Here is a 24295-nt window from a genome sequence, read left to right on the forward strand (position 1 = left end):
GCCATCTTTATATTGTGGAAAAGCATCCTCTGCGTGGAAAACATAGAAACGAACGTGTATTTCAGGCAGTCATATTAGAGTGATCATCAACACCGAAATGCAGAAGGCGAAGCGTGAATAATTATTGTCTTATTGGTCCCAGCAACAGCGTAATGCAGCCGTTACCAAGTAGGACGTGCAAATGCAGTCCAACAGAACACACAAAGCGGTTGTTCACAGTGCACACTCGGGTGGGTGGGTTGGCGTAAACGGCACTCGCCACTTCGAGCGAGCGTTTGACTCGTGAATGCGTTGGCGTGCCGCAATTGCCATCGCCCGTCTGGCCAAGCCCACCCATGCCGGTTGGCGTGAGCGGCGCACCACGCGACATGAAAGTTTCAGATGGCCAAACAAACCAACTCCGACCACCGTCCATGTGAGTGTGACCACCGGCGCTAACGGTTGGGTGAACAATCACTCAGCAGGGCGAAGCAGCACAAATCAGCAGCGGACGGGATAATGATAATATGTTGTCGAATCTCACTCAGTCTTCAACAAATCGAATTACTAGCCAATCCAATCGATTGGTTCAAACAAAACCAAAATGCAGCAAGCAACGAAAATCCCATGATACATTTCCTTTTTACAGGCGGCGGCGGCGGCGGCAGTTCATCCAACTCCACCGAGAGCGGAGCGGGGCTCGAATCGCCCAGCATCCAGGCCCTAGATCTCGGAGAAGGGGCGGCGGTCCTTCTAGTACGGCGGCGGGGCCAAGTGGCCGTAGGCGCGGAAGGAGCCGCCGGCGCCACCGCGGCCGTATGCATCGTCCTGCAGGTGCATGCTGGTGAGCTTGTGGAAGCCGCGGGTGTAGACGCCGAAGCCGAAGACGAGGCCGACGGCCACCAGCACCAGCACGATGAGCGTGCAGATGCAGCACGCCTTGCTCGGGCAGCAGCACATCTCGCCCTGTCGTCGTCGGTCGTTCTCGCCGCGGATGGACGGGAGGAGAACCAAGGCGCGGAAAAGGCGAGGGGCTTTTGCTTCTGGCTGTGGGTAGTGGGTTGGGTTCGCTCGGGAACTGGGCGCCGCGAGGGTCCCCGATCTGGTCTCGTCTGTCTGGGCGTGCGTGCCCGGCCGAGCGGCGACGCTACAACTATAATAAAGGAAGGTGGAGGCGAACCGAATCAAGTGCGCTCGTACCGTCAGATTGGTTAGTTCGACGGCCGTTTGGGTGGGAACGTGGGGTGGACGGGTGGTATGGTACCTCACCTTGGTGCAGGCGGTCCCGTCCCGTGGAGGCGACGCCTCGGCGGCCGTGGCTCGGCTTCGGACCTTCGGTGGGATAATGGGATGGGACCAGGGAAGGAAAAACCGCCGCTCGCGGCCGGCCGAGCCCGGCCCGGAAATGGTTTCCAGTTAAAAAAACATTTAAATTTTTAAAAATCTGAAATAAATATAAAAATCAGAAAGATTTTGTTGGAACTTGCTCACAGGCGCAGGTTGATCCAACGGAGGTGTAATAGCGTAAACAGGGTTTTAGCACGTGATGGCAAAATCTCTGTTCATCTAGCCTCTCAAGGGCACTTTGCGGGGGTATTTATAGGTGTCCGGGTGCCCAGCGTCCCGTGTTAAGGACGCATGTGCCCTCAGACACCTAGGTTATCTCCAGAATATTCCCATAAAGCGGGGTTACAGACTGTAATTACAGGGACGCCTTTACAAATTAGGCCCGTAACACGCAGCGGCCACGCAGGGCCCGTTACAATGGGCCGGATCACACGTGGGCCTCCGTGCTGGACGAGGCCACACGGTGGGATGACCTCGTCACGGGTCTTCGTCCGATGTCGTATGGGGCGAAGGGTGTCCCTGCCCGTTGTCTTGTCTCCGTTAGGCCAACGACTACGGCGAAGGCCTCGAGCGAAGGGTGGCGTCTTTGCCTTCGCCCCAACATTTGCCCTCCAAGGGACCAGTTCGACTAAGTCATCTGGTGCCGAAGACGTCGCTAGATGGCGGAGACGCTGCCCTCGCTCGAAGTGGTTTCGCGGGGGTTTTTGACATGACCGTTGATTGACACCGTACTGTTGGACTGCGGGTTTCCCGAAGCGCCGCGCCCTGTGTATAAAAGGGGGCGGGGGGCGGCGCGTTTTGAACTTTATCCTTCCGCGCTCCGTGAAAACTCTAGCCACTTTTTCCACCGTCTTTGCTGCTCATCTGCCCTCCTTGCTCTTGTTCGCCGGAGATCTGGCTCAAGTGAAGCAGACCGCCCGCCGCCGCCGACGGTACGTAGCGATGCCGACCTCTTCTTCTTCTGCTGCCGCTACGCCGCCGACCGACGCGTCGTCTGAGGAAACGCTGAGTACTGTGGCGGCGGAGGAGTTGCGCGCCGGCGATACGGTGGATTTTGGTGTGTCGCGGATGTCGTCGGTCCGCGTGCAAGATATGCAGCGGCTTGGTTACTTTGGCGGCGGAGTCGCTCGTGTCCCGGGGACGGAGGAAGTCCCCGAGCCGGAAGGCGAGTTGGTTGTGTTCGAGGCGTTCTTTGCCGCTGGTCTCCGCCTGCCTGCGCACCGATTTGTTGGAGAAGTCCTGCGCAGATTTAACGTTCAGATCCATCAGCTGACTCCGAATGTCGTGGTGGCTCTGTCGAAGTATGTTTGGCCGACGACTTCGTACGGTGGACAGCCATCAGTCGAAGTCTTCGCAAAGTACTATTGCCTGCACTGGCAGAAGAGGATGATTGGAAATGAAGTTTCTCAGTTTGGGTCCTGTACATTTACGCCGAAGACCGGCAAGACCACGATGGAGGTAGTTGAGTTGGTTCCTTGCGCCCGCAACAAGTGGGGCAATTGGCATGATTTTTGGTTCTACGTCGCGGAGGGTACAGTCAAAGACCATCCGGGGTCCCTGTGTCCGAGATGTGCTCGCATTTTTACTCAGCATACCCGCCTTTTGAAGTGGCGGAGGAGGATGCGGACGAAGGGGCCCTTCGGTGCGCCGCCGGCCTGAGCAGCGGGCGCGATTTGGTTGAGGAGTTTGTGGCGTACGGGGTATGGCCTTTGGCGCATGGCTGGGAGTTGGGCGAGGTGTGCCCTCGCCAGATGCCTTCCCATGGTGGGAAGCTAGAGCGAAGTCCTGCCTTCGCGCTGGATCTGCATAGCCGCGATTCGGCCGCCTTTGTGCGTGAGGCGGAAGATGGGGCGGTGCGGATCGTTGGTCGGTACGTACCGAGGACAGAGGGCCAGCGTAGCTGGGACATTCGCGGGTCAAATGACCGCTTGAACAGGGTTTTTGAGTTGAATCGTCTGCCGTATGGCGGTTATCCCGACCAAGACGATGTGGATCGTCGCGGGAAGAAACCGGTGGTAGAGTCTGGAGACGACCCCGCGCCGCGCCGCCCCGTCCTCTAAGAAGAGGAAACTAAGTACTGCTGTGGGAGGACTTGGGGTTTCTGATGGTTTTGCTAGAGAATTGATGAGGACATGCGCGGCCCCGGGGGGAAGGATGTCTTCGCCCGAGCTCCGGGAGTCTTCGGCGCGGATGCTGAGGGTTACCGGGGGTTGGTGGCCTAAGAATGTTCCTGTCCCCCGCGCGGCCGGCGAAGACTTTTTTACATCTCACATGGTTCGTGATTGGAAAGTGTTTCCTTACGGGCGGAATATTGCTGCTGTTGTGTTGGCAGTGATGGACAAGGATCGCCAGGGAGCTGCACAGAAGCGCCAGGCGGTCGTCAGGCTTCATGAAGCCAGGCCGAAGAGGCAGCGGGGGGCTGCGAAGGCTACTGCCCCCGGCGGAGGCCAGCCGCCGCTGGTGGCAAAGTCGGTCGTCCCTGCATCCAACAGGGCGCCGGAGGCTGCGAAGGCGGCTGCCGCCGGTGGTTCCAAGTCTGTGAAGGCCGCCCCTGTGCCCAGCGGGGTGCCGGAGGCTGCGAAGGCGGCCCGAGAGTTGCCGCCGCCGGGCAAACGCATCGCCGACTTTGCCACCGACATTAGTGTGGAAGATTATCTTGTTGGTAAGTAGCTGTCTCGATTTTTTTTCGTTAATAAGTTGATATGTTGCAGGGTCGGACGAAGGCCAACTTGTAGTTGTTCCGCCTGCCGGGGCGAAGGGCGGTGCGTTTAGTGCCGGTGGCGAGATTTCGGCGCTCGCTGCAGTCAGGGACGAGGCGGGTGCTGTGTCCCGCCGGCTGAAGGAGCTGAAGGAGGCACTAAGTCAGGTACGTGGAGCTGGACTTCGGTTTTTTACCGGCTTTGCTGGGGCTGTGGTCTTATGTGTGTCTTGTAGGCGACTGACTTCGCTGACCGCACGGCGTCGGGAGCCCTGACGGTAGTTGTGTCTGCCGAAGTCGAGAGACTTCGGACGCAACATGCTGACGTCGTCCGGGAGAAGTCGGCCGCCGACAGCAAATGCTGCAAGCTGGCGGATAAGGTGGCCGCGCTGGAGGGTGAGAAGGCTGACCTCCGGCGCCAACTAGCGGAGGAAAGGAAGGAGGACAATGAGGCCCTCGCCAAGGCGCAGGCTGCGCAGGCGGAGGCCAACTTGGCGCGGGTGGAGGGCAGCCTTGCCAGGCAGCGCGCCGAGCAGTTGGAGGAGCGGCTCCGCGCTCTGCAGAGCCGTGTGGAGAGGGCTGAGGCCTCGACGCGCACGGAGGCTGAGCGGACACGCAAACAGCTTATGGATTCATACCATGAGCTGGGCGCGCGGACCGCTGAATTTGAAGTGCCGGAGCGAGAGCCCGGACTTCGCTGCCTCGAGTGGGTACAGGAGGAGCTACAGGCGCTCCCCACCATCGTGGAGGGGTTTATGTCTTATGCCTCCCTGGTCACCTGCGAGGGGGCGATGAACGCGCTCTCTCGCGAAGGGTGCCGGCACTATGAGGTCTTCGACTAGGCTAATGAGGATTTCGAGCGTGATATCTACAAGGTTGAGGACCCTATAGTGAAGGAATCCGCCAGAGCCCTCTACGACCGGATGTGGGGCCCCCACGGTCGAGAGGTGGTCAGGGAGCGGGCCGAGACGGCGAGGGGTCAGGTAATTGTTTGGCTTTTGTTTGGTGTTTGTTGAGTGTGGGCTATGTATGGGTTTGCTAAATTTGTGTGTTGTGTCTCAGGCAGCGCACGGCGAGAGGGTGGATGATTTCGGGGCTTTGAACAGCACGCTGCCTGATCCGGAGTCGAACCCGGCGGCGGCTGTGTCCGAGGTCGCCCTGGAGCTGCCCCCGGAAACCGTCGAAGGCGCTCCTGATACCCCCGCAGCCGCTGCGGCCGGCAGAGGCCCGCCCCTGGAGACCGCCGAAGGCATTCCTGATGCCCCTGCAGCCGCTGCGGCCGGCGGAGGCCCGCCGCCAACTGCTGCGCCGAGGGCTGAGGATCCTGTGACGGTGGCGGCGGAGACGACGGCGGAGGCTCCCGCGACAGCTGGGTCTTCGCAGGTGGCCTAGTGGGTGTGGGTAGTTAGGAAATTTTGGATATTGTTGCTGAACCTTGGTTGCTGCGCAGGTTCAAGATTTTGGGCCTACGCACGCAACCGCTACTACTAATTGTTTGGCGGCTTCGACTGTGGATGATGGGAATAAATCGGACGGGTCTGCATCTAAGTTTTCTGATTTTGGTGACTCTGGGAGCTCGGTTGAGTGGACTGAGGAGTCGTCGGATGAGGACTTGGACTACTTTGCGGCCTTGGATGTGGCAGCGGCGGAGGCTTCGCCGCAAGCTGCGGGTGCTGAAGTTGTGCCTGGTCCGAGTACTGGGCGTAGGCGGCGAAGGGCGGTTGCGAAGCGTAGAGTGGGGCGGACGTTGGTCGGCTTCGTGTGAGTGGGGCTGGCAGGCAGGAACTGTTGTCCTTGCCGGCCGCTATGAGTGCAGGTGAGGGGGAGTTGCGAAGTCTTTTTGCGGGTGAGGAGCTTAGGATAATGTTATTTAACTATAGGGAGATGGGAATTATTCCGAAGGTTGAGCCGATGTAGAGTGTGATGCCCTCGCTTGTACATGTGTAATGGCTTGTATGATGAGGTTGTGTGCCTTCGCACACTCGGCTATGTTCGCGAGGGCGTTATGTGCTTGGTCTGGTGTATTTGTTATGTTGGTCTAGTGCGCATGTAGTCGGTCTTTGTGCGGACAGTTTGGTGTAGCCGTTTTTGCACTCGTTAGGTTTCGTCCGGCTGTACCATTGTAGTCGGTTCGTCGCACTTGTTGCGTTGTCCCTGCTGCACCCTGAGGCGACTTCTGCAGGGATAGTTTTCGCGGAATACTAGGATTTTTCGCACTTATTGTGCTAGCCCGGCTGCACCCTTAGGCGATTGTTGCACGGGTTGTCTTCGCGGAAGACCTCGATTTTTTGTATTTGTAGTGCTAATCCGGCGGCACCCTTGAGTGGCTTCTGCGCGGATAGCCCTCGTGGAAGACCTCGATTTTTCGCACTTGTTGTGCTAGTCCGGATGCACCCTTAGGCGACTTCTGCGCGGATAGTCTTCGTGGAAGACTTCGATTTTTCGCACTTGTTGTGCTAGTCCGGCTGCACCCTTAGGCGACTTCTGCGCGGATAGTCTTCGTGGAAGACTTCGATTTTTCGCACTTGTTGTGCTGGTCCGGCTGCACCCTTAGGCGACTTCTGCGCGGATAGTCTTCGTGGAAGACTTCGATTTTTCACACTTGTTGTGCTAGTCCGGCTGCACCCTTAGGCGACTTCTGCGCGGGTAGTCTTCGTGGAAGACTTCGATTTTTCGCACTTGTTGTGCTAGTCCGGCTGCACCCTTAGGCGACTTCTGCGCGGATAGTCTTCGTGGAAGACTTCGATTTTTCGCACTTGTTGTGCTAGTCCGGCTGCACCCTTAGGCGACTTCTGCGCGGATTTGTCGCACGCGAGGGCGGCTGCCGCTGGACCTCGCGGTGACTTTGTATTAGTCGAATGTCGAAGACCGTCTGTGCGGTCTTGTTTCGACGTGGATTTTGCGGGGGATTTTTCTCTTGTATATTACATGACTCCGCCTCGTTAAAAACCTCACCCCCCGGGAGGAAAAGAGTGCGGGCTAGAACAAAATTGTTTTTGCAAATTACAAGGGCGAGCTAGCCCTGATGAGTCAAACAAAAAATTTGCGCAGATTATCAATGTTCCAGGAATGCTCTAAGTCTTCGCCGTTTGGCGTTGCAAGCCTGTATGCGCTGGGGGAGGCCTTCGACTTGACAATGTAAGGGCCCTCCCACATGGGCTCCAGCTTGCCTCTGGACTCCGTTCGAGCTGTCCGGACGAGGACGAGGTCCCCTTCGCTGAATTCCCTTAGGATGACTGCCTGGTCGCGCCATACTTTTGTCTGGGCTTGGTATTTGTCCAGAGCCTGTAGGGCGAAGACGCGGTCTCCATCGATGAGATCCTTCGAAGTCGGCTCATCTACGTCTGGGGCGGCCGACGCGGCTGTCCGAGGCGACCCATGCTTTATTTCTTGCGGAGTCATGGCCTCCGATCTGTATAATAGGCGGAAGGGGGTAAACCCAGTCGCCCTGCACTCAGTTGTATTCAGTGCCCAGACCACTTCAGGTAACAGGTCGGGCCACTTGCCTTTTTTGTCGTCGAGGAGCATTTTCTTGACAGCTGTGAAAATTTTGCCGTTGGCGCGCTCCACCACTCCGTTGGACTAGGGGTGGTACACGGAGGCGAAGGCAAGCTTGGTGTCGATGGAGAAGCAGAAGTCTTTGAAATCTTGGTTGTCGAACTGCTTGCCGTTGTCGACCGTGAGTTCGGATGGTACTCCGAAGCGGCAAACAATATTTTGCCAGAAGAATTTCTGGGCCGTCTTCGATGTGATGGTGGATACTGCCCTCGCTTCAATCCATTTGGTGAAGTATTCAACGGCTACAAAGGTGAACTTGAGGTTCCCCTGAGCCGTGGGCAGGGGCCCGACAATGTCTAGGCCCCAGCGCTGAAGGGGCCACATGTGGGTGATCAGCTTCGTGAACTGCGAGGGGCGTCCCGAGCGTGGGGAAAATTTCTGACAGGCCTCGCAGGATCTGACAACCCGATTTGCGGCGCAGATGATGGCGGGCCAGTAGAAACCTTGGCGTACGACCTTTGCCGCTAGGGCCCTGGGGCCTGCGTGGGAGCCGCAGGTCCCCCTGTGGACTTCGCGCAGGATTTGAACGCCTTCGGTCTCGGTGACGCACTTAAGCATCGGCTGACTGACCCCCTTTTTGTAAAGTTGGCCCTCGATCAATGCGAAGTCCCGGCTTCGGTGGTGGAGGCGCTTGGCCTCGTTGCTGTCGACTGGGTGATAGTACCCCTGCAGGTACAGGGTTATTGGCGCCCGCCAGTCTTCGATCATGATAAGATTGATCATGCGGTGGCCCTCGCTGTCGTTGGTTATTTGGAGCCCTTCAGGGCTGCGGACGGCTGGCGTGCCGATGACGTGATAGAACACGTCGGAGGGTAGGGCTTCACCCCTGGCGGCTGCCTTGGCCAATGCGTCAGCTTCTTCATTCTTGGCCCGGTCCACATGCTGCAACGTGAATCCCTTGAATTGTTTCTCGAGACTTCGGATGGCCGCAAGGTACTGCATAAGTGCGGGGTCCTTTGCGGCATAGTCTTTCTCGACTTGGCCGGCGACTACCTTGGAGTCTGTTTGGACTATACAGGTGGTGACTGAGAGCACCTAGAGGGGGGGGGGGTGAATAGGTGATCCTGTGAAACTTAAACTTATAGCCACAAAAACTTGTTAAGTGTTAGCACAATAATCGCCAAGTGGCTAGAGAGAAGGTCTTGCACAATACGATAATCACAAAGAATTCAACACAGAGAAGACACAGTGATTTATCCCGTGGTTCGGCCAAGTACAAAACTTGCCTACTCCACGTTGTGGCGTCCCAACGGACGAGAGTTGCACTCAACTCCTCTCAAGTGATCCAATGATCAACTTGAATACCACAGTGTTATGCTTTTCTTTTCTTATCCCGTTCGCGAGGAATCTCCACAACTTGGAGCCTCTCGCCCTTACACTTTTGATGTTCACAAAGAATCACGGAGTAAGGAAGGGAAGCAACACACACAAATCCACAGCAAAATGCGCACACACACGGCCACGAATCGAGCTCAAAAGACTATCTCAAAGTTCTCACTAGAACGGAGCTCGAATCACTGAGAATGACAAACGAATGCGCAAAGACTGAGTGTGGATGATCAAGAATGCTCTAAGGTTGCTTGGTGTTCTCCTCCATGCGCCTAGGGGTCCCTTTTATAGCCCCAAGGCAGCTAGGAGCCGTTGAGAGCAATTCTGGAAGGCTGATCTTGCCTTCTGTCATCGGGCGCACCGGACAGTCCGGTGCACACCGGACACTGTCCGGTGCCCGATCTCCTTCCTAAAATGGCACAGGCGACCGTTGCAGATCTGGGAGCCGTTGGCGCACCGGACATGTCCGGTGCACACCGGACAGTCCGGTGCCCCCTTCTAGCCGTTGGCTTGGCCACGTGTCGCGCGCGGATTCCGCGGCCGACCGTTGGCCCGGCCGACCGTTGGCTCACCGGACAGTCCGGTGCACACCGGACAGTCCGGTGAATTTTAGCCGTACGTCGCCGGTGAATTCCCGAGAGCGGCCACTTCGCCCGAGCCAGCCTGGCGCACCGGACACTATCCGGTGCACCACCGGACAGTCCGGTGTGCCAGACAGAGCTGAGTCTTGGCTGTACACAGCCAAGCCTTTTTCACCTCTTTTCTTTTCTTCTTCTTTCTGTTTCTAACACTTAGACAAGTATATTAGTACACAAAACCAATGTACTAAGGCTTAGAAACATACCTTTACTCTTGATTTGCACTTTGTTCATCCATGGGCATAGATTCACATTTAAGCACTTGTGTTGGCACTCAATCACCAAAATACTTAGAAATGGCCCAAGGGCACATTTCCCTTTCAATCTCCCCCTTTTTGGTGATTTATGCCAACACAACATAAAGCAACTAGAACAAGTGCAATATCACTTCAAATAAAAACTCAAATTTATTTTGATTCAATTTGGCATATATGGATCATCCTTTGCCACCACTTGGTTTGTTTTTGCAAATCAAACTCAAAATCCTATCTCTAAGTCAAATCCACTTGTAGAGACATAAAGAGAGGTTTTCCAAAGAAAATTGATTCAAGATTCCAAAAACTCCCCCTTTTTCCCATAATCAACACTTCTCCCCACAAGAGGCCAACTTTTGACAAAAGAGACAATAAAAGAGTTTTGACAACACAAAAGCTCTATTCTACTGTTTTCAAAGTTTCTCAAGTGGTAGCTGATCCATTTATCGCTTTGGCCTTTATTTTCTCCCCCTTTGGCATCAAGCACCAAAACGGGATCAATCTTGGCCCTTTAACCCCATTGCCTCACCAAAATCTTCAACTAAGAGCAAATAGGCAATGAGAGTATACAGATGAACTTGGAAGAGTTACTCTTTTCACCGGAGTGCAGTGGAAGTCTTGCATGGTCCAAGTCCACCTTTTTCCCTTTCAATTCTCCTTGGAGACTAAAACAACCAAACTCAAGTACATGGTTAGTCTCAAAGGGTCAAGTTGTAGCACAGCTCCCCCTAAATATGTGCATCACTTGCAAACAGGACTTGTGAGGTCCAGGGAGTGTTTGTACAACTTGAGCACCACAATAAGCAACAAAATGCAGAATGAACATGATCAAAAGCATAAACACATGTATGCTACATTTCAATCCAAGTTCCGCGAATCTAAGACATTTAGCTCACTACGCAGCCTGCAAAAGGTCTTCTCATCTAGAGGTTTGGTAAAGATATCGGCTAGCTGGTTCTCGGTGCTAACATGAAACACTTCGATATCTCCCTTTTGCTGGTGGTCTCTCAGAAAGTGATGCCGGATGTCAATGTGCTTTGTGCGGCTGTGTTCAACAGGATTTTCCGCCATGCGGATAGCACTCTCATTGTCACATAGGAGTGGGACTTTGCTCAGATTGTAGCCAAAGTCCCTGAGGGTTTGCCTCATCCAAAGTAGTTGCGCGCAACACTGTCCTGCGGCAACGTACTCGGCTTCAGCGGTGGATAGGGCAACGGAGGTTTGTTTCTTAGAGTTCCATGACACCAGGGACCTTCCTAAGAATTGGCACGTCCCCGATGTACTCTTCCTATCGACCTTACATCCAGCATAGTCGGAATCTGAGTATCCAACCAAGTCAAAGGTAGACCCCTTTGGATACCAGAGCCCGAAGCAGGGCGTAGCAACCAAATATCTAAGAATTCGCTTCACCGCCACTAAGTGACACTCCTTAGGATCGGATTGAAATCTAGCACACATGCATACGCTAAGCATAATATCCGGTCTACTAGCACATAAATAAAGTAGAGACCCTATCATTGACCGGTATGCTTTTTGATCAACGGACTTACCTCCTTTGTTGAGGTCGGTGTGTCCGTCGGTCCCCATCGGAGTCTTTGCGGGCTTGGCGTCCTTCATCCCAAACCGCTTTAGCAGATCTTGCGTGTACTTTGTTTGGGAGATGAAGGTGCCGTCTTTGAGTTGCTTCACTTGGAACCCAAGGAAGTAGTTCAACTCGCCCATCATCGACATCTCGAATTTTTGCGTCATCACCCTGCTAAACTCTTCACAAGACTTTTGGTTAGTAGAACCAAATATTATGTCATCGACATAAATTTGGCACACAAACAAATCACCACCACATGTCTTAGTAAAAAGAGTTGGATCGACTTTCCCAACTTTGAAAGCATTAACAATTAGAAAGTCTCTAAGGCATTCATACCATGCTCTTGGGGCTTGCTTAAGTCCATAGAGCGCCTTAGAGAGCTTACACACGTGGTCGGGGTACCGTTCATCCTCGAAGCCAGGGGGTTGCTCCACGTACACCTCCTCCTTGATTGGCCCGTTGAGGAAAGTGCTCTTCACATCCATTTGGAACAACCTGAAAGAATGGTGAGCGGCATATGCTAGCAAGATACGAATTGATTCTAGCCTAGCCACAGGAGCAAACGTCTCCTCAAAGTCCAAACCTGCGACTTGGGCATAACCTTTTGCCACAAGTCGAGCCTTGTTCCTCGTCACCACCCCGTGCTCGTCCTGTTTGTTGCGGAATACCCACTTGGTTCCCACAACGTTTTGCTTGGGACGAGGCACCAGTGTCCAAACTTCATTTTGCTTGAAGTTGTTGAGTTCCTCCTGCATGGCTAACACCCAGTCCGGATCTAGCAAGGCCTCTTCTACCCTGAAAGGCTCAATAGAAGAGACAAAGGAGTAATGCTCACAAAAATTAACTAATCGAGATCGAGTAGTTACTCCCTTGCTAATATCACCCAGAATTTGGTCGACGGGATGATCCCTTTGAATCATCGCTCGAACTTGGGTTGGAGGTGCCGGTTGTGCTTCTTCCTCCATCACATGATCATCTTGTGCTCCCCCTTGATCACACTCCTCTTGAAGAACCTGTTCATCGTTTTGAGTTGGGGAATGCACCATTGTTGAGGAAGAAGGTTGATCTTGCTCCAATTGTTCCTGTGGACGCACATCACCAATCGCCATGGTGCGCATAGCGGCCGTTGGAACGTCTTCTTCATCTACATCATCAAGATCAACAACTTGCTCTCTTGGAGAGCCATTAGTCTCATCAAATACAACGTCGCTAGAGACTTCAACCAAACCCGATGATTTGTTGAAGACTCTATACGCCTTTGTATTTGAGTCATAACCTAACAAAAACCCTTCTACAGCTTTGGGAGCAAACTTAGAATTTCTACCCTTCTTTACTAGAATGTAGCACTTGCTCCCAAATACACGAAAGTAAGATACATTGGGTTTGTTACCGGTTAGTAGCTCATACGAAGTCTTCTTGAGGAGGCGATGAAGGTAGACCCTGTTGATGGCGTGGCAAGCCGTGTTCACGGCTTCCGACCAGAAACACTCGGGGGTCTTGAATTCTCCAAGCATCGTCCTCGCCATATCGATTAGCGTCCTGTTCTTCCTCTCAACCACACCATTTTGCTGTGGTGTGTAGGGAGCGGAGAACTCGTGCTTGATCCCTTCCTCCTCAAGGAACTCCTCTACTTGAAGGTTCTTGAACTCGGACCCGTTGTCGCTCCTTATCTTCTTCACCTTGAGCTCAAACTCATTTTGAGCTCTCCTGAGGAAGCGCTTGAGGGTCCCTTGGGTTTCAGATTTATCCTGCAAAAAGAACACCCAAGTGAAGCGGGAAAAGTCATCAACAATAACTAAACCATACTTACTTCCTCCTATGCTTAGATAGGCGACAGGTCCGAAGAGGTCCATATGTAGCAGCTCCAGGGGTCTTGATGTTGTCATCACATTTTTGGTGTGATGAGAGCCTCCCACCTGTTTCCCTGCTTGACAAGCTGCACAAGGTCTATCTTTTTCGAAATGAACATTGGTTAGACCTATTACGTGTTCTCCCTTTAGAAGCTTGTGGAGGTTCTTCATCCCCACATGTGCTAAGCGGCGATGCCACAGCCAGCCCATGCAAGTCTTAGCCATTAAGCATGCATCTAGACCGGCCTCTTCTTTTGCAAAATCAACTAAGTAAATCTTGCCGTCTAGAATACCCTTAAAAGCTAGTGAACCATCACATCTTCTAAAGATAGACACATCTACATTTGTAAACAAACAGTTATATCCCATATTGCATAATTGACTAACAGATAGCAAATTATATCCAAGAGACTCTACTAAAAACACATTAGAGATAGAGTGCTCATTTGAGATTGCAATTTTACCTAACCCTTTTACCTTGCCTTGATTCCCATCACCGAATATTATTGAATCTTGGGAATCCTTATTCTTGACGTAGGAGGTGAACATCTTCTTCTCCCCCGTCATATGGTTTGTGCATCCGCTGTCAATAATCCAGCTTGAACCCCCGGATGCATAAACCTGCAAGGCAAATTTAGGCTTGGGTCTTAGGTACCCAACTCATGTTGGGTCCTACAAGGTTAGTGCAAATATCTTTAGGGACCCAAATGCAAGTTTTGTCTCCCTTGCATTTTGCCCCTAACTTCCTAGCAACTATTTTCCTATCCTTTCTACAAATAGCAAAGGAAGCATTTACTGCATGATAAATTGTGGAGGGTTCATTCATTACTTTCCTAGGAACATTAACAACATTTCTCCTAGGCATATTATGAACAACATTTCTCCTACCAACATTTCTATTATGCATATAAGAAGAACTAGAAGCAAACATGTCATGAGAATCAAAAGCATCATATGCGTTACATCTCCTATAAGCATTTCTAGATTGTCTCCTATCATGATACATAAAGGCATGGTTCTTTTTAGCACTACTAGCCATAGGAGCCTTCCCTTTTTCCTTGGCGGAGATAGGAGCCTTATGGCTTGTCAAGTCCTTGGCTTCCCTCTTGTAGCCAAGTCCATCCTTAATTGAGGGGTGTCTACCAATTGTGTAGGCATCCCTTGCAAGTTTTAGCTTATCAAAATTACTCTTGCTAGTCTTAAGTTGAGCATTAAGACTAGCCAATTCATCATTAAGTTTGGAAATTGAAACTAGGTGTTCACTACAAGCATCAATGTCAAAATCTTTACACCTATTACAAGTTTCAACAATTTCTACACAAGATGTTGATTTACTAGCTATTTCTAACTTAGCATTTAAATCATCATTAAAACTCTTTAACTTAGCAATAGTTTCATGACAAGAAGATAGTTCACTAGAGAGCATTTCATTTCTCTTAATTTCTAGAGCAAGAGATTTCTGAGCTTCTACAAATTTATCATGTTCTTCATACAACAAATCCTCTTGCTTTTCTAAAAGTATATTCCTATCATTCAAGGCATCAATCAATTCATTAATTTTGTCTACCTTGGTTCTATCTAATCCCTTGAATAGGCATGAGTAATCTATCTCATCATCATCACTAGACTCATCCTCACTTGAAGAAGCATAAGTACTAGTATTATGAGTGCTTACTTTCTTCTCCCTTGCCATGAGGCAAGTGTGTCGCTCGTTGGGGAAGAGGGATGACTTGTTGAAGGCGGTGGCGGCGAGTCCTTCATTGTCGGAGTCGGACGAAGAGCAGTCCGAATCCCACTCCTTGCCAAGATGAGCCTCGCCCTTTGCCTTCTTATAGTTCTTCTTTTTCTCCCTCTTGTTCCCTTGATCCTGATCACTATCATTGTCGGGGCAGTTAGCAATAAAATGACCAAGCTTACCGCATTTGAAGCATGAGCGCTTCCCCTTGGCTTTGGTCTTGCTTGGTTGTCCCTTGCGACCTTTAAGCACCGTCTTGAATCTTTTGATGATGAGAGCCATCTCTTCATCATTAAGTCCGGCCGCCTCAATCTGTGCCACCTTGCTAGGTAGCGCCTCCTTGCTTCGTGTTGCCTTGAGAGCAAGGGGTTGCGGCTCGTTGATCGGACCATTCAAGGCGTCGTCCACGTACCTCGCCTCCTTGATCATCATTCGCCCGCTAACGAATTTCCCAAGAACTTCTTCGGGCGACATCTTGGTGTACCTGGGATTTTCACGTATATTGTTTACCAAATGAGGATCAAGAATGGTAAATGACCTTAGCATTAGGCGGACGACGTCGTGGTCCGTCCATCGCGTGCTCCCGTAGCTCCTTATTTTGTTGATGAGGGTCTTGAGTCGATTGTATGTTTGTGTCGGCTCCTCGCCCCTTATCATCGCGAACCGTCCAAGCTCGCCCTCCACCAACTCCATCTTGGTGAGCAAGGTGACATCATTCCCCTCATGAGAGATCTTGAGGGTGTCCCAGATCTGCTTGGCATTGTCCAAGCCGCTCACCTTATGGTACTCGTCCCTGCACAAAGAGGATAGCAACACAGTAGTAGCTTGTGCATTTTTATGAATCTGTTCATTAATAAACATGGGACTATCTGTACTATCAAAGTGCATTCCACTTTCTACAATCTCCCATATGCTAGGATGGAGAGAGAACAAGTGACTACGCATTTTGTGACTCCAAAATCCGTAGTCCTCTCCATCAAAATGAGGAGGTTTACCAAGTGGAATAGATAATAAATGAGCATTAGTACTTTGAGGAATACGAGAGTAATCAAAAGAAAAGTTCGAATTGACCGGTTTCTTTCTCTCGTATTCGTTGTGGTCGTCGTCCTTTTGGGAGGAAGTAGACTCATCGCTGTCGTAGTAGACGATCTCCTTGATGCGTCTTGTCTTCTTCTTCTTCCCATCTTTGCGTCTGTGGCCCGAGCCCGAGTCGTTGGACTTGTCATCCCTTGGCTTGTTGACGAAGGACTCCTTCTCCTTGTCGTTGATCACGATTCCCTTCCCTTTAGGATCCATCTCTTCGGGCGGTTAGTCCCTTTGTGAAGAGAACGACTCTGGTACCAATTGAGAGCACCTAGAGGGGGGGGGGTGAATAGGTGATCCTGTGAAACTTAAACTTATAGCCACAAAAACTTGTTAAGTGTTAGCACAATAATCGCCAAGTGGCTAGAGAGAAGGTCTTGCACAATACGATAATCACAAAGAATTCAACACAGAGAAGACACAGTGATTTATCCCGTGGTTCGGCCAAGTACAAAACTTGCCTACTCCACGTTGTGGCGTCCCAACGGACGAGAGTTGCACTCAACTCCTCTCAAGTGATCCAATGATCAACTTGAATACCACAGTGTTATGCTTTTCTTTTCTTATCCCGTTCGCGAGGAATCTCCACAACTTGGAGCCTCTCGCCCTTACACTTTTGATGTTCACAAAGAATCACGGAGTAAGGAAGGGAAGCAACACACACAAATCCACAGCAAAATGCGCACACACACGGCCACGAATCGAGCTCAAAAGACTATCTCAAAGTTCTCACTAGAACGGAGCTCGAATCACTGAGAATGACAAACGAATGCGCAAAGACTGAGTGTGGATGATCAAGAATGCTCTAAGGTTGCTTGGTGTTCTCCTCCATGCGCCTAGGGGTCCCTTTTATAGCCCCAAGGCAGCTAGGAGCCGTTGAGAGCAATTCTGGAAGGCTGATCTTGCCTTCTGTCATCGGGCGCACCGGACAGTCCGGTGCACACCGGACACTGTCCGGTGCCCGATCTCCTTCCTAAAATGGCACAGGCGACCGTTGCAGATCTGGGAGCCGTTGGCGCACCGGACATGTCCGGTGCACACCGGACAGTCCGGTGCACCCTTCTAGCCGTTGGCTTGGCCACGTGTCGCGCGTGGATTCCGCGGCCGACCGTTGGCCCGGCCGACCGTTGGCTCACCGGACAGTCCGGTGCACACCGGACAGTCCGGTGAATTTTAGCCGTACGTCGCCGGTGAATTCCCGAGAGCGGCCACTTCGCCCGAGCCAGCCTGGCGCACCGGACACTGTCCGGTGCACCACCGGACAGTCCGGTGTGCCAGACAGAGCTGAGTCTTGGCTGTACACAGCCAAGCCTTTTTCACCTCTTTTCTTTTCTTCTTCTTTCTGTTTCTAACACTTAGACAAGTATATTAGTACACAAAACCAATGTACTAAGGCTTAGAAACATACCTTTACTCTTGATTTGCACTTTGTTCATCCATGGGCATAGATTCACATTTAAGCACTTGTGTTGGCACTCAATCACCAAAATACTTAGAAATGGCCCAAGGGCACATTTCCCTTTCAGTGACGCCGAGGGCTCTTAATTTGCGGAGGCCGAGGATGACAGCTTCGTATTCTGCTATGTTGTTTGTGCATCTGTCAGATTCCAGAGCGAAGCTTAAGCGTGCCGCGTATCTGTGCCTGACTCCGGCGGGTGAGGTGATGACTGCAGCAGCGCCTGCCCCCGCATGGCACCAAGCGCCGTCGCAGTGGATTGTCCAAACCTTCTCTGCGGACGGATCCGACTGTGTTATTGGCCTGGTCCAGTCGATGACGAAGTCTGCTAGAACTTGTGACTTGATCGCTGTCCTGGGCTCGAAAGTGATGTGGTAGCCGGAGAGTTCGGCCGCCCATTTGGCGATCCATACCGATGCCTCCGGGTTTCTGAATAATTCGCCGAGTCCCCTATCCGAGGTGACGCGGACCTTGAATGCTTCAAAGTAGTGGCGCAATTTGCGCGAAGACATAACAACTGCATATGCAATCTTTTCGAGCTCCGTCATGTTACATTTTGACGGTGTGAGCACTTCGGAGACATAATATACTGGGCACTGCCTGATCACGCCCTCTACTGTCTTCTCCTGAACCAGTGCCGCACTGACCGCGTGCGGTGAAGCCGCAACGTAAAGCAACAGTGGTAGCGAAGAGTCGGGGCTCGTAAGAACGACCAACTCCATCAGGTACTGTTTTAGTGAGGCGAAGGCCGCCGCCTGCTCTGGTCCCCAAGCGAAGTCTTTTATGTCGCGGAGTGTTTTGAGGAAGGGAAGACTTCGCTGGGCAGATTTGGAAATGAACCTGTTGAGGGCGGCCATTCTGCCCGTCAGACGCTGGACCTCTCTGGCTGACTGTGGGGGCTTCATGTTGATAATGGCCTGGATTTTGGTTGGGTTGGCCTCGATGCCGCGGTGTGATACCAGATAACCCAATATTTTCCCCTGTCGAACACCGAAGACGCACTTATCGGGGTTCAGGCGAAGTCGTGCGTCCCGCATGTTCGCGAATGTCTCGGCGAGGTCTGCGAGATGGTCCTCTTTATTCCTGCTGGCGACGACAATGTCATCCACGTATGTGAATACGTTTCTGCCGACTTGCCCTTCGAGCACTGTTTTAGTGAGCCGGGAGAAGGTGGACCCGGCGTTCTTGAGTCCCTCCGGCATTCTGATAAAGCAATATGTGCCGAAGGGTGTTATGAAGCTGGTGCTGGCCTTGTCCTCCTCCTTCATGTATATTTGATGATAACCGGAGAAGCAGTCGAGGAGTGACATGACCTCGCACCCGGCCGCGCTATCGACTATTTTGTCGATCCGGGGCAACGGGAAGTTGTCCTTTGGGCAGGCCTTGTTGAGGCTGGTGAAGTCTATGCACATTCGCCACTTGCCGCTCTTTTTCTGCACCATTACCACGTTGGAGAGCCACGTGGGGTAAGCCACTGGCTCGATAAATTTGGCTTCCAGGAGGCGGTGTACCTTTGCCTTGGCAGCTTCTGTCTTCTCGTCGGACATTTTGCGAAGCCGCTGTTTTTCGGTCTCACCGAGGGGTCGATTCCCAAGCTGTGCTCAATTATGGATCGGCTGACCCCGACCAGGTCGAGGGCTGACCAAGCGAAGATGTCCTTGTTCTTGGACAAGCAGCACAGGAGTTTTTCCTCGTCATGCGAAGTGAGGTCTTCGCTGATCGTGACTGTTTGCTTGGGCGTGGCCTGGTTGAGGGGAACAGTCTTGGTCCCGTCGTTGCTTTGCAGCTGCGCCTTGTGTTGTTTTTCAGTTGAGCTGGCGGGCGCTGGGACCTCGCGCTGGGCCATAAGGCAGTGGACATTTCTTTGCCCGGGGACGAAGTCCCGCTCTATATTGCGCGCAGTCTGCTGATTGCCGTAGACCGAGATGGCGCCTAACGAACCTGGTATCTTCATGCACAGGTACAATCCGTGAATGGCTGCTTCAAACTTGTTGATGGAGCCGCGGCCCATGATGGCGTTGTACGGATACACCATGTCGACGATGTCAAAGGTTATTTGCTCACTTCGGGCATTGGGCGCTACACCGAAGGAGGGAGGCAACTCTATTTTGCCGATAGGAAAAGTGCCCTTGCCGCCGAAGCCGTACAACGGATTGTCCGAAGGCTTGAGCAAGCTGTGGCTTATGCCCATACGGTCGAAGGCATGGAGGAAAATGATGTCTGCCTGACTGCCATTATCAACGAGGACTTTGTGCAGGTCCCAGCCTGCCACGCTGTAGTTGATGACCATGGCGTCGACATGGGGGGCGCTGCGCAGGTCGATGTCTCGGGCGTCGAAAGTTAGCGGTACATGGGACCACTTCGTCTGCACGACTGGACCGGTGATGGCGACGTGGTTGATGCTGCGGTAGTGGTCCCGCTTCTGTCGCTTGGTGTCGAAGTCGACACTGGACCCCCCAGTGATCATATGAATGACTCCGCGATACGGCTGATCAGCGAAGTCTTCTTGCTTGGGGGCGTGGGGGTGGGGGATGTTTTGTTGTTGCTGGTGTGGAGGTGGGGGTGGGGGAGGTACGATTTGTACTTCCTGATGGTGTTGGTAAGCGTGGTGCGGTGGATGCGGGGCGGGGGCGTGGATGTATGGTGGAGGGTGTTGCTGATAAGTGTGCGCGACGACTCTTGGGTTGTCGGCCGGTTGCGCCCGTGCCATCCTGTCTCTGGCGGCCTTCGTCTCTGGGCAGTCTTTGGTTTGGTGGGCGCAGTCTTCGCCGTGGAAGAGACAGTAGAATCGGCGCGGTGGCTGCGCACGTCCCTGGCCCCTACCGCGAGTTTCACTTCCGCGGCCCTGGGGGGATATTCCTGGCGGCGAGGGGCATCACCAGCGGGGTGCTGGTTGGCAATGTTGTGCACCTGCTGCTGATTACGGCCGTCTCGGCCAGAGTCTGGCTGCGGAGTCCTCGTCCACGTGCGGTTGGACTGTGGAGCATCTTTTGGTTTCCTCTGAGACTCAACCTTGCGCTGGTGGAGCTCTTCGGATTTGGCATATTTTTCAAATAGTTGATATAATTCCTGGAGGTTCTTGGGCGGGTCCCTGATGCAATGGATGTAAAGGACGTCGGCGCGAAGGCCACTGATGGTGTAGTGTATGGCGATCTGGTCATCAACTGAGGGCAGCTGTGACTTGAGTGTTAGAAACTTGCGGTAATACTCCCACAGAGTCTCTTTTTCCAGCTGCTTGCAGAGTGAGAGTTCGGCCAAGGCGTCGGTGTCTGGGCGGTACCATTGGAAGTTGAGCAGGAATTTGTCCCTTAGGCTTCTCCAGGAGTCAATGGACAGCGGGGGCAACCTGGTAAACCAGGTGAGAGCTGGGCCTTCGAGGGCGATGATGAAAGACTTGGCCATTGTGGCGTCGTCCCCTCCGGAAGATGCAACGGCGACCTGATAACTCATGATGTACTATGCTGGGTCCATGCTGCCGTTGTACTTGGGATAGGTCCCTGCCCGGAAGTTGGCAGGCCAGGGTGTCACTTGCAGATGTGGCGCCAGGGGACTTCGCTCGTCGAGGTAGTTGACCCCTTGAAATGGCGCGGCGTGTGGGAAGGCGTAGTCGCGCTAGGGGAAGTGCGGGTCTTCCACTTGCACGCGCTGTTGCAGGGGCGGCCCGTGCTGCAGGCCGAGGTGGCCTTCGCGCTGCATCAGCGCGATCTCCCGCTCGAGGTCCTGGGCCTTCTGCTCTTCGTCGCGTATCATTTGCCGCACCTTGGCTAGTGCAGACACGCGCTGGCGCTTGGCCTCCAGTATCTCTTTTTGCCTCTGGAGATTGCGGTTCTTGAGGCGCAGGGCGCGCAGCTGCAGCTGTTCTTCTGCTGAAACGCCGAGGACTTCACCGTCCTCGGTGAGGTCCGCGCCCTCCGACGGGGCGAAGCCTGGGGGAGGTTGCGGTTGTCCAAGGCCGCAGGTGCGGAGAACGTCGTCTTCGCAGGTGCGGGGAACATCGTCTTCAGCAGCCTCTTGGTGGGTGGAGTGGGTGAGTGCGAGGGCCTTGCCCTTTTTTGCGGCCAGCAGTGCTGCCTTCGCAGCCTCGTCAGCCTTCGAGCTAGCTTTCTTGGGTGCCATCGCGGGTGGTTTTTTCGTAGCACGAACGGTGGGCGCCAAATGTTGGAACTTGCTCACAGGCGCAGGTTGATCCAACGGGGGGTGTAATAGCGCAAACAGGGTTTCAGCACATGATGGCAAAAGCTCTGTTCATCTAGCCTCTCAAGGGCACTGTGCGGGGGTATTTATAGGTGTCCGGGTGCCCAGCGTCCCGTGTTAAGGACGCATGTGCCCTCAGACACCTAGATTATCCCCGGAATATTCCCATAAAGCGGGGTTACAGACTGTAATTACAGGGACGCCTTTACAAATTAGGCCCGTAACACGCAGCGGCCATGCAGGGCCCGTTACAATGGGCCGGATCACACGTGGGCCTCCGTGCTGGACGAGGCCGCACGGTGGGATGACCTCGTCACGGGTCTTCGTCCGATGTCGTATGGGGCGAAGGGTGTCCCTGCCCGTTGTCTTGTCTCCGTTAGGCCAACGACTACGGCGAAGGCCTCGAGCGAAGGGTGGCGTCTTTGCCTTCGCCCCAACAGATTTATAATAAGATATTAATATTGTGTGGTATATCTAATATTTATTTAATTTTTTATTATTTAAAGTTATCATTGTTTTTGTTAAAAACAATGAAACCGTTAAAAAATACCAATGTTTCGCCGAGGAATATACTAAAAAGGTTTTATTTGAATTTGTGAACACAAACTATTTAAATATTGAAAATTGCCGAGAAACATAAAAAAACATCCAAAACTAATCGTTTCACTAGTTTGCCGCCGGTTTTTAGCGGTAAACCGATGATTTGATTTTTTATTTTTAAAAGGCAAACCAGTCGATTTTGGTAGTTTTTCGACGAAAAACCAAAACAGGCTTGGGGAGGGGTTTTATTTATTATAGTTTGATAAATATTAGGGGTTAGTTTGAGAATCCAAAAACCGAAAAAGATTTTAGTTCCTCCAATTCCCTCCGGTTTCATAGCTTTCAAACTAGCCCTAGATGGGACGACTCTCTCGGTCTTGAGAGAAAGAGAACGTGTAGCACAGACTCGTGTTAGTCATGTGAAATATTTTGTTTAAGTATTTATATATGATTTGATTTTAATTATCTAAATCGATTCAAGTTGTTAGGTTGTGACCAACAGATCATTCATACAATCGTATAAAACACTATTTTCTATTATAGACTATACAACGTGAAGTTCAAAATAAGAGATATGATAAGTAAGGATCTCACACTCCACGATGCTAGTTACATGAGCCACGAAGCATGACAAATAATTTTTCCCTCAATTCCATCTTTCCCTTTATACCTAAACATATACTTGTTGGTTTCTTTTGGAGCCAAAAACCAAATGAACCCTAGAGCCTGCACACCATGCAAGACCTTGGGGTCCTTGTTGTGGGAGCACGAACCGTTCACGGTGATGGCTAGACTCATCGCGACTTGTAGAGAGATGTTCTACTTCGCTGGCGTGCGGACCCTGTCCGTCTGTAGGCAGTGGACTGTCCGCGGTCGCATGGTGAGCTTCGATAGAACCAATATCTCACCTCCCGGGAGGGATCAGTTGGGGAGGAAGGATCTTGGGGTTGTTTTGATATCGATAGGGCACCCAAAGCTCCTCTAGATGACGTACAGTTGAAAAGAGGTGAAGATTAAAGATGCGAAACTACAACTAGGGTTAAAACTACTCTAAGGCTAATGCATAAGATAAATTGATGTTTGAGTTTGATTGTTGGATCATTCAATCGGTCGTATCCCTTCATAGGAGAGGTCTGGACCCGTTCCTAGACGAATTCCAACAGTTTTCAGTCTGAATTAATTTAATTGTAGACCTTCCGAACAGCTCTGCCAGATCGTTCAGACCACAAGACTAGACCATCTAGTCTTACAGTGCTAGATTTGGTGCTCACCACTCATGGTCACTAAAAGATTGAGAAAATACCTTTTTTCTCGTGCCTTTTTATTTTAGTTGTAATTACTCATAGCTCATTATCAGCATGATTAGTTCGTCACAATTTCTTTCAAGAGGAAAAAAGAAGCATCATCCCACAATACTAAATTGCCTTTTCCTCTTGCAACTCTCGTTTTGTAGTTGGTTATAATGGCACATCACCATGCTCCCTGCAATGGATATAACTTCATTCATCATCAGATGAAATAGGATCCTCTGCATCCTCCATGATCTCCTTGGTGAGCGTGTCGATCATCGTCTTCATGGCGAAGGTCGATATCTTGGCCTACGAACACATGTAAGAGGACGTCATCCACCCTTTGCGACGTAATGGTCGCCACTGTCAGCACCGGCAACACCACCTCTATTGACATCGACGACACCACCACCACCATCATAGATACCCGTGTTGGGACTTCTCTATCTTGTGCACAACTATGGGCCTCTACCGTGGCTCGGTGCCAGGTTAATACGGTCGGTCACTTATGCTGGGTCAGTCTCGAGCCAGACGAGGGATCCACTCGAGTGGTTTCGCTTCGGTTCGCTCGGACCCTTGTCTAGCTCCGCCGCACCCGACCCTGGCTCGGTGCCACGCGGTTCGCCCGGTGGCGGGTGTTTCAAGGGCAAACGTTTTATTTCTCGTCCAGTTGACCGACAAGTTCCGATTAATAGAGGCCTTTTGTCAACACACTCGTTGACCGATGAGTATCACAGACCGAGGATCTTATTCCTGATAG

General features: G+C 52.0%; 1 protein-coding gene across 1 annotated transcript; it reads right to left on the minus strand.

Annotated features, from left to right (window-relative positions):
* Positions 1-480: 480 nt before the first annotated feature.
* LOC100278582 (uncharacterized) lies at positions 481-1318 on the minus strand. The gene has a single exon (NM_001364465.1). It carries the CDS (start codon positions 801-803, stop codon positions 531-533), a length of 273 nt encoding a protein of 90 aa, NP_001351394.1. The 5' UTR covers positions 804-1318; the 3' UTR covers positions 481-530.
* Positions 1319-24295: the final 22977 nt, after the last annotated feature.

This window comes from Zea mays, chromosome 7 (genome assembly GCF_902167145.1).
Source record: "Zea mays cultivar B73 chromosome 7, Zm-B73-REFERENCE-NAM-5.0, whole genome shotgun sequence".
In the NCBI taxonomy this organism is placed as follows: domain Eukaryota; kingdom Viridiplantae; phylum Streptophyta; class Magnoliopsida; order Poales; family Poaceae; genus Zea; species Zea mays.

Bases quoted from the DNA above. Each gene is read 5' to 3' on its own strand.
- LOC100278582 (NM_001364465.1), bottom strand. From the start codon at position 803: ATGCATACGGCCGCGGTGGCGCCGGCGGCTCCTTCCGCGCCTACGGCC.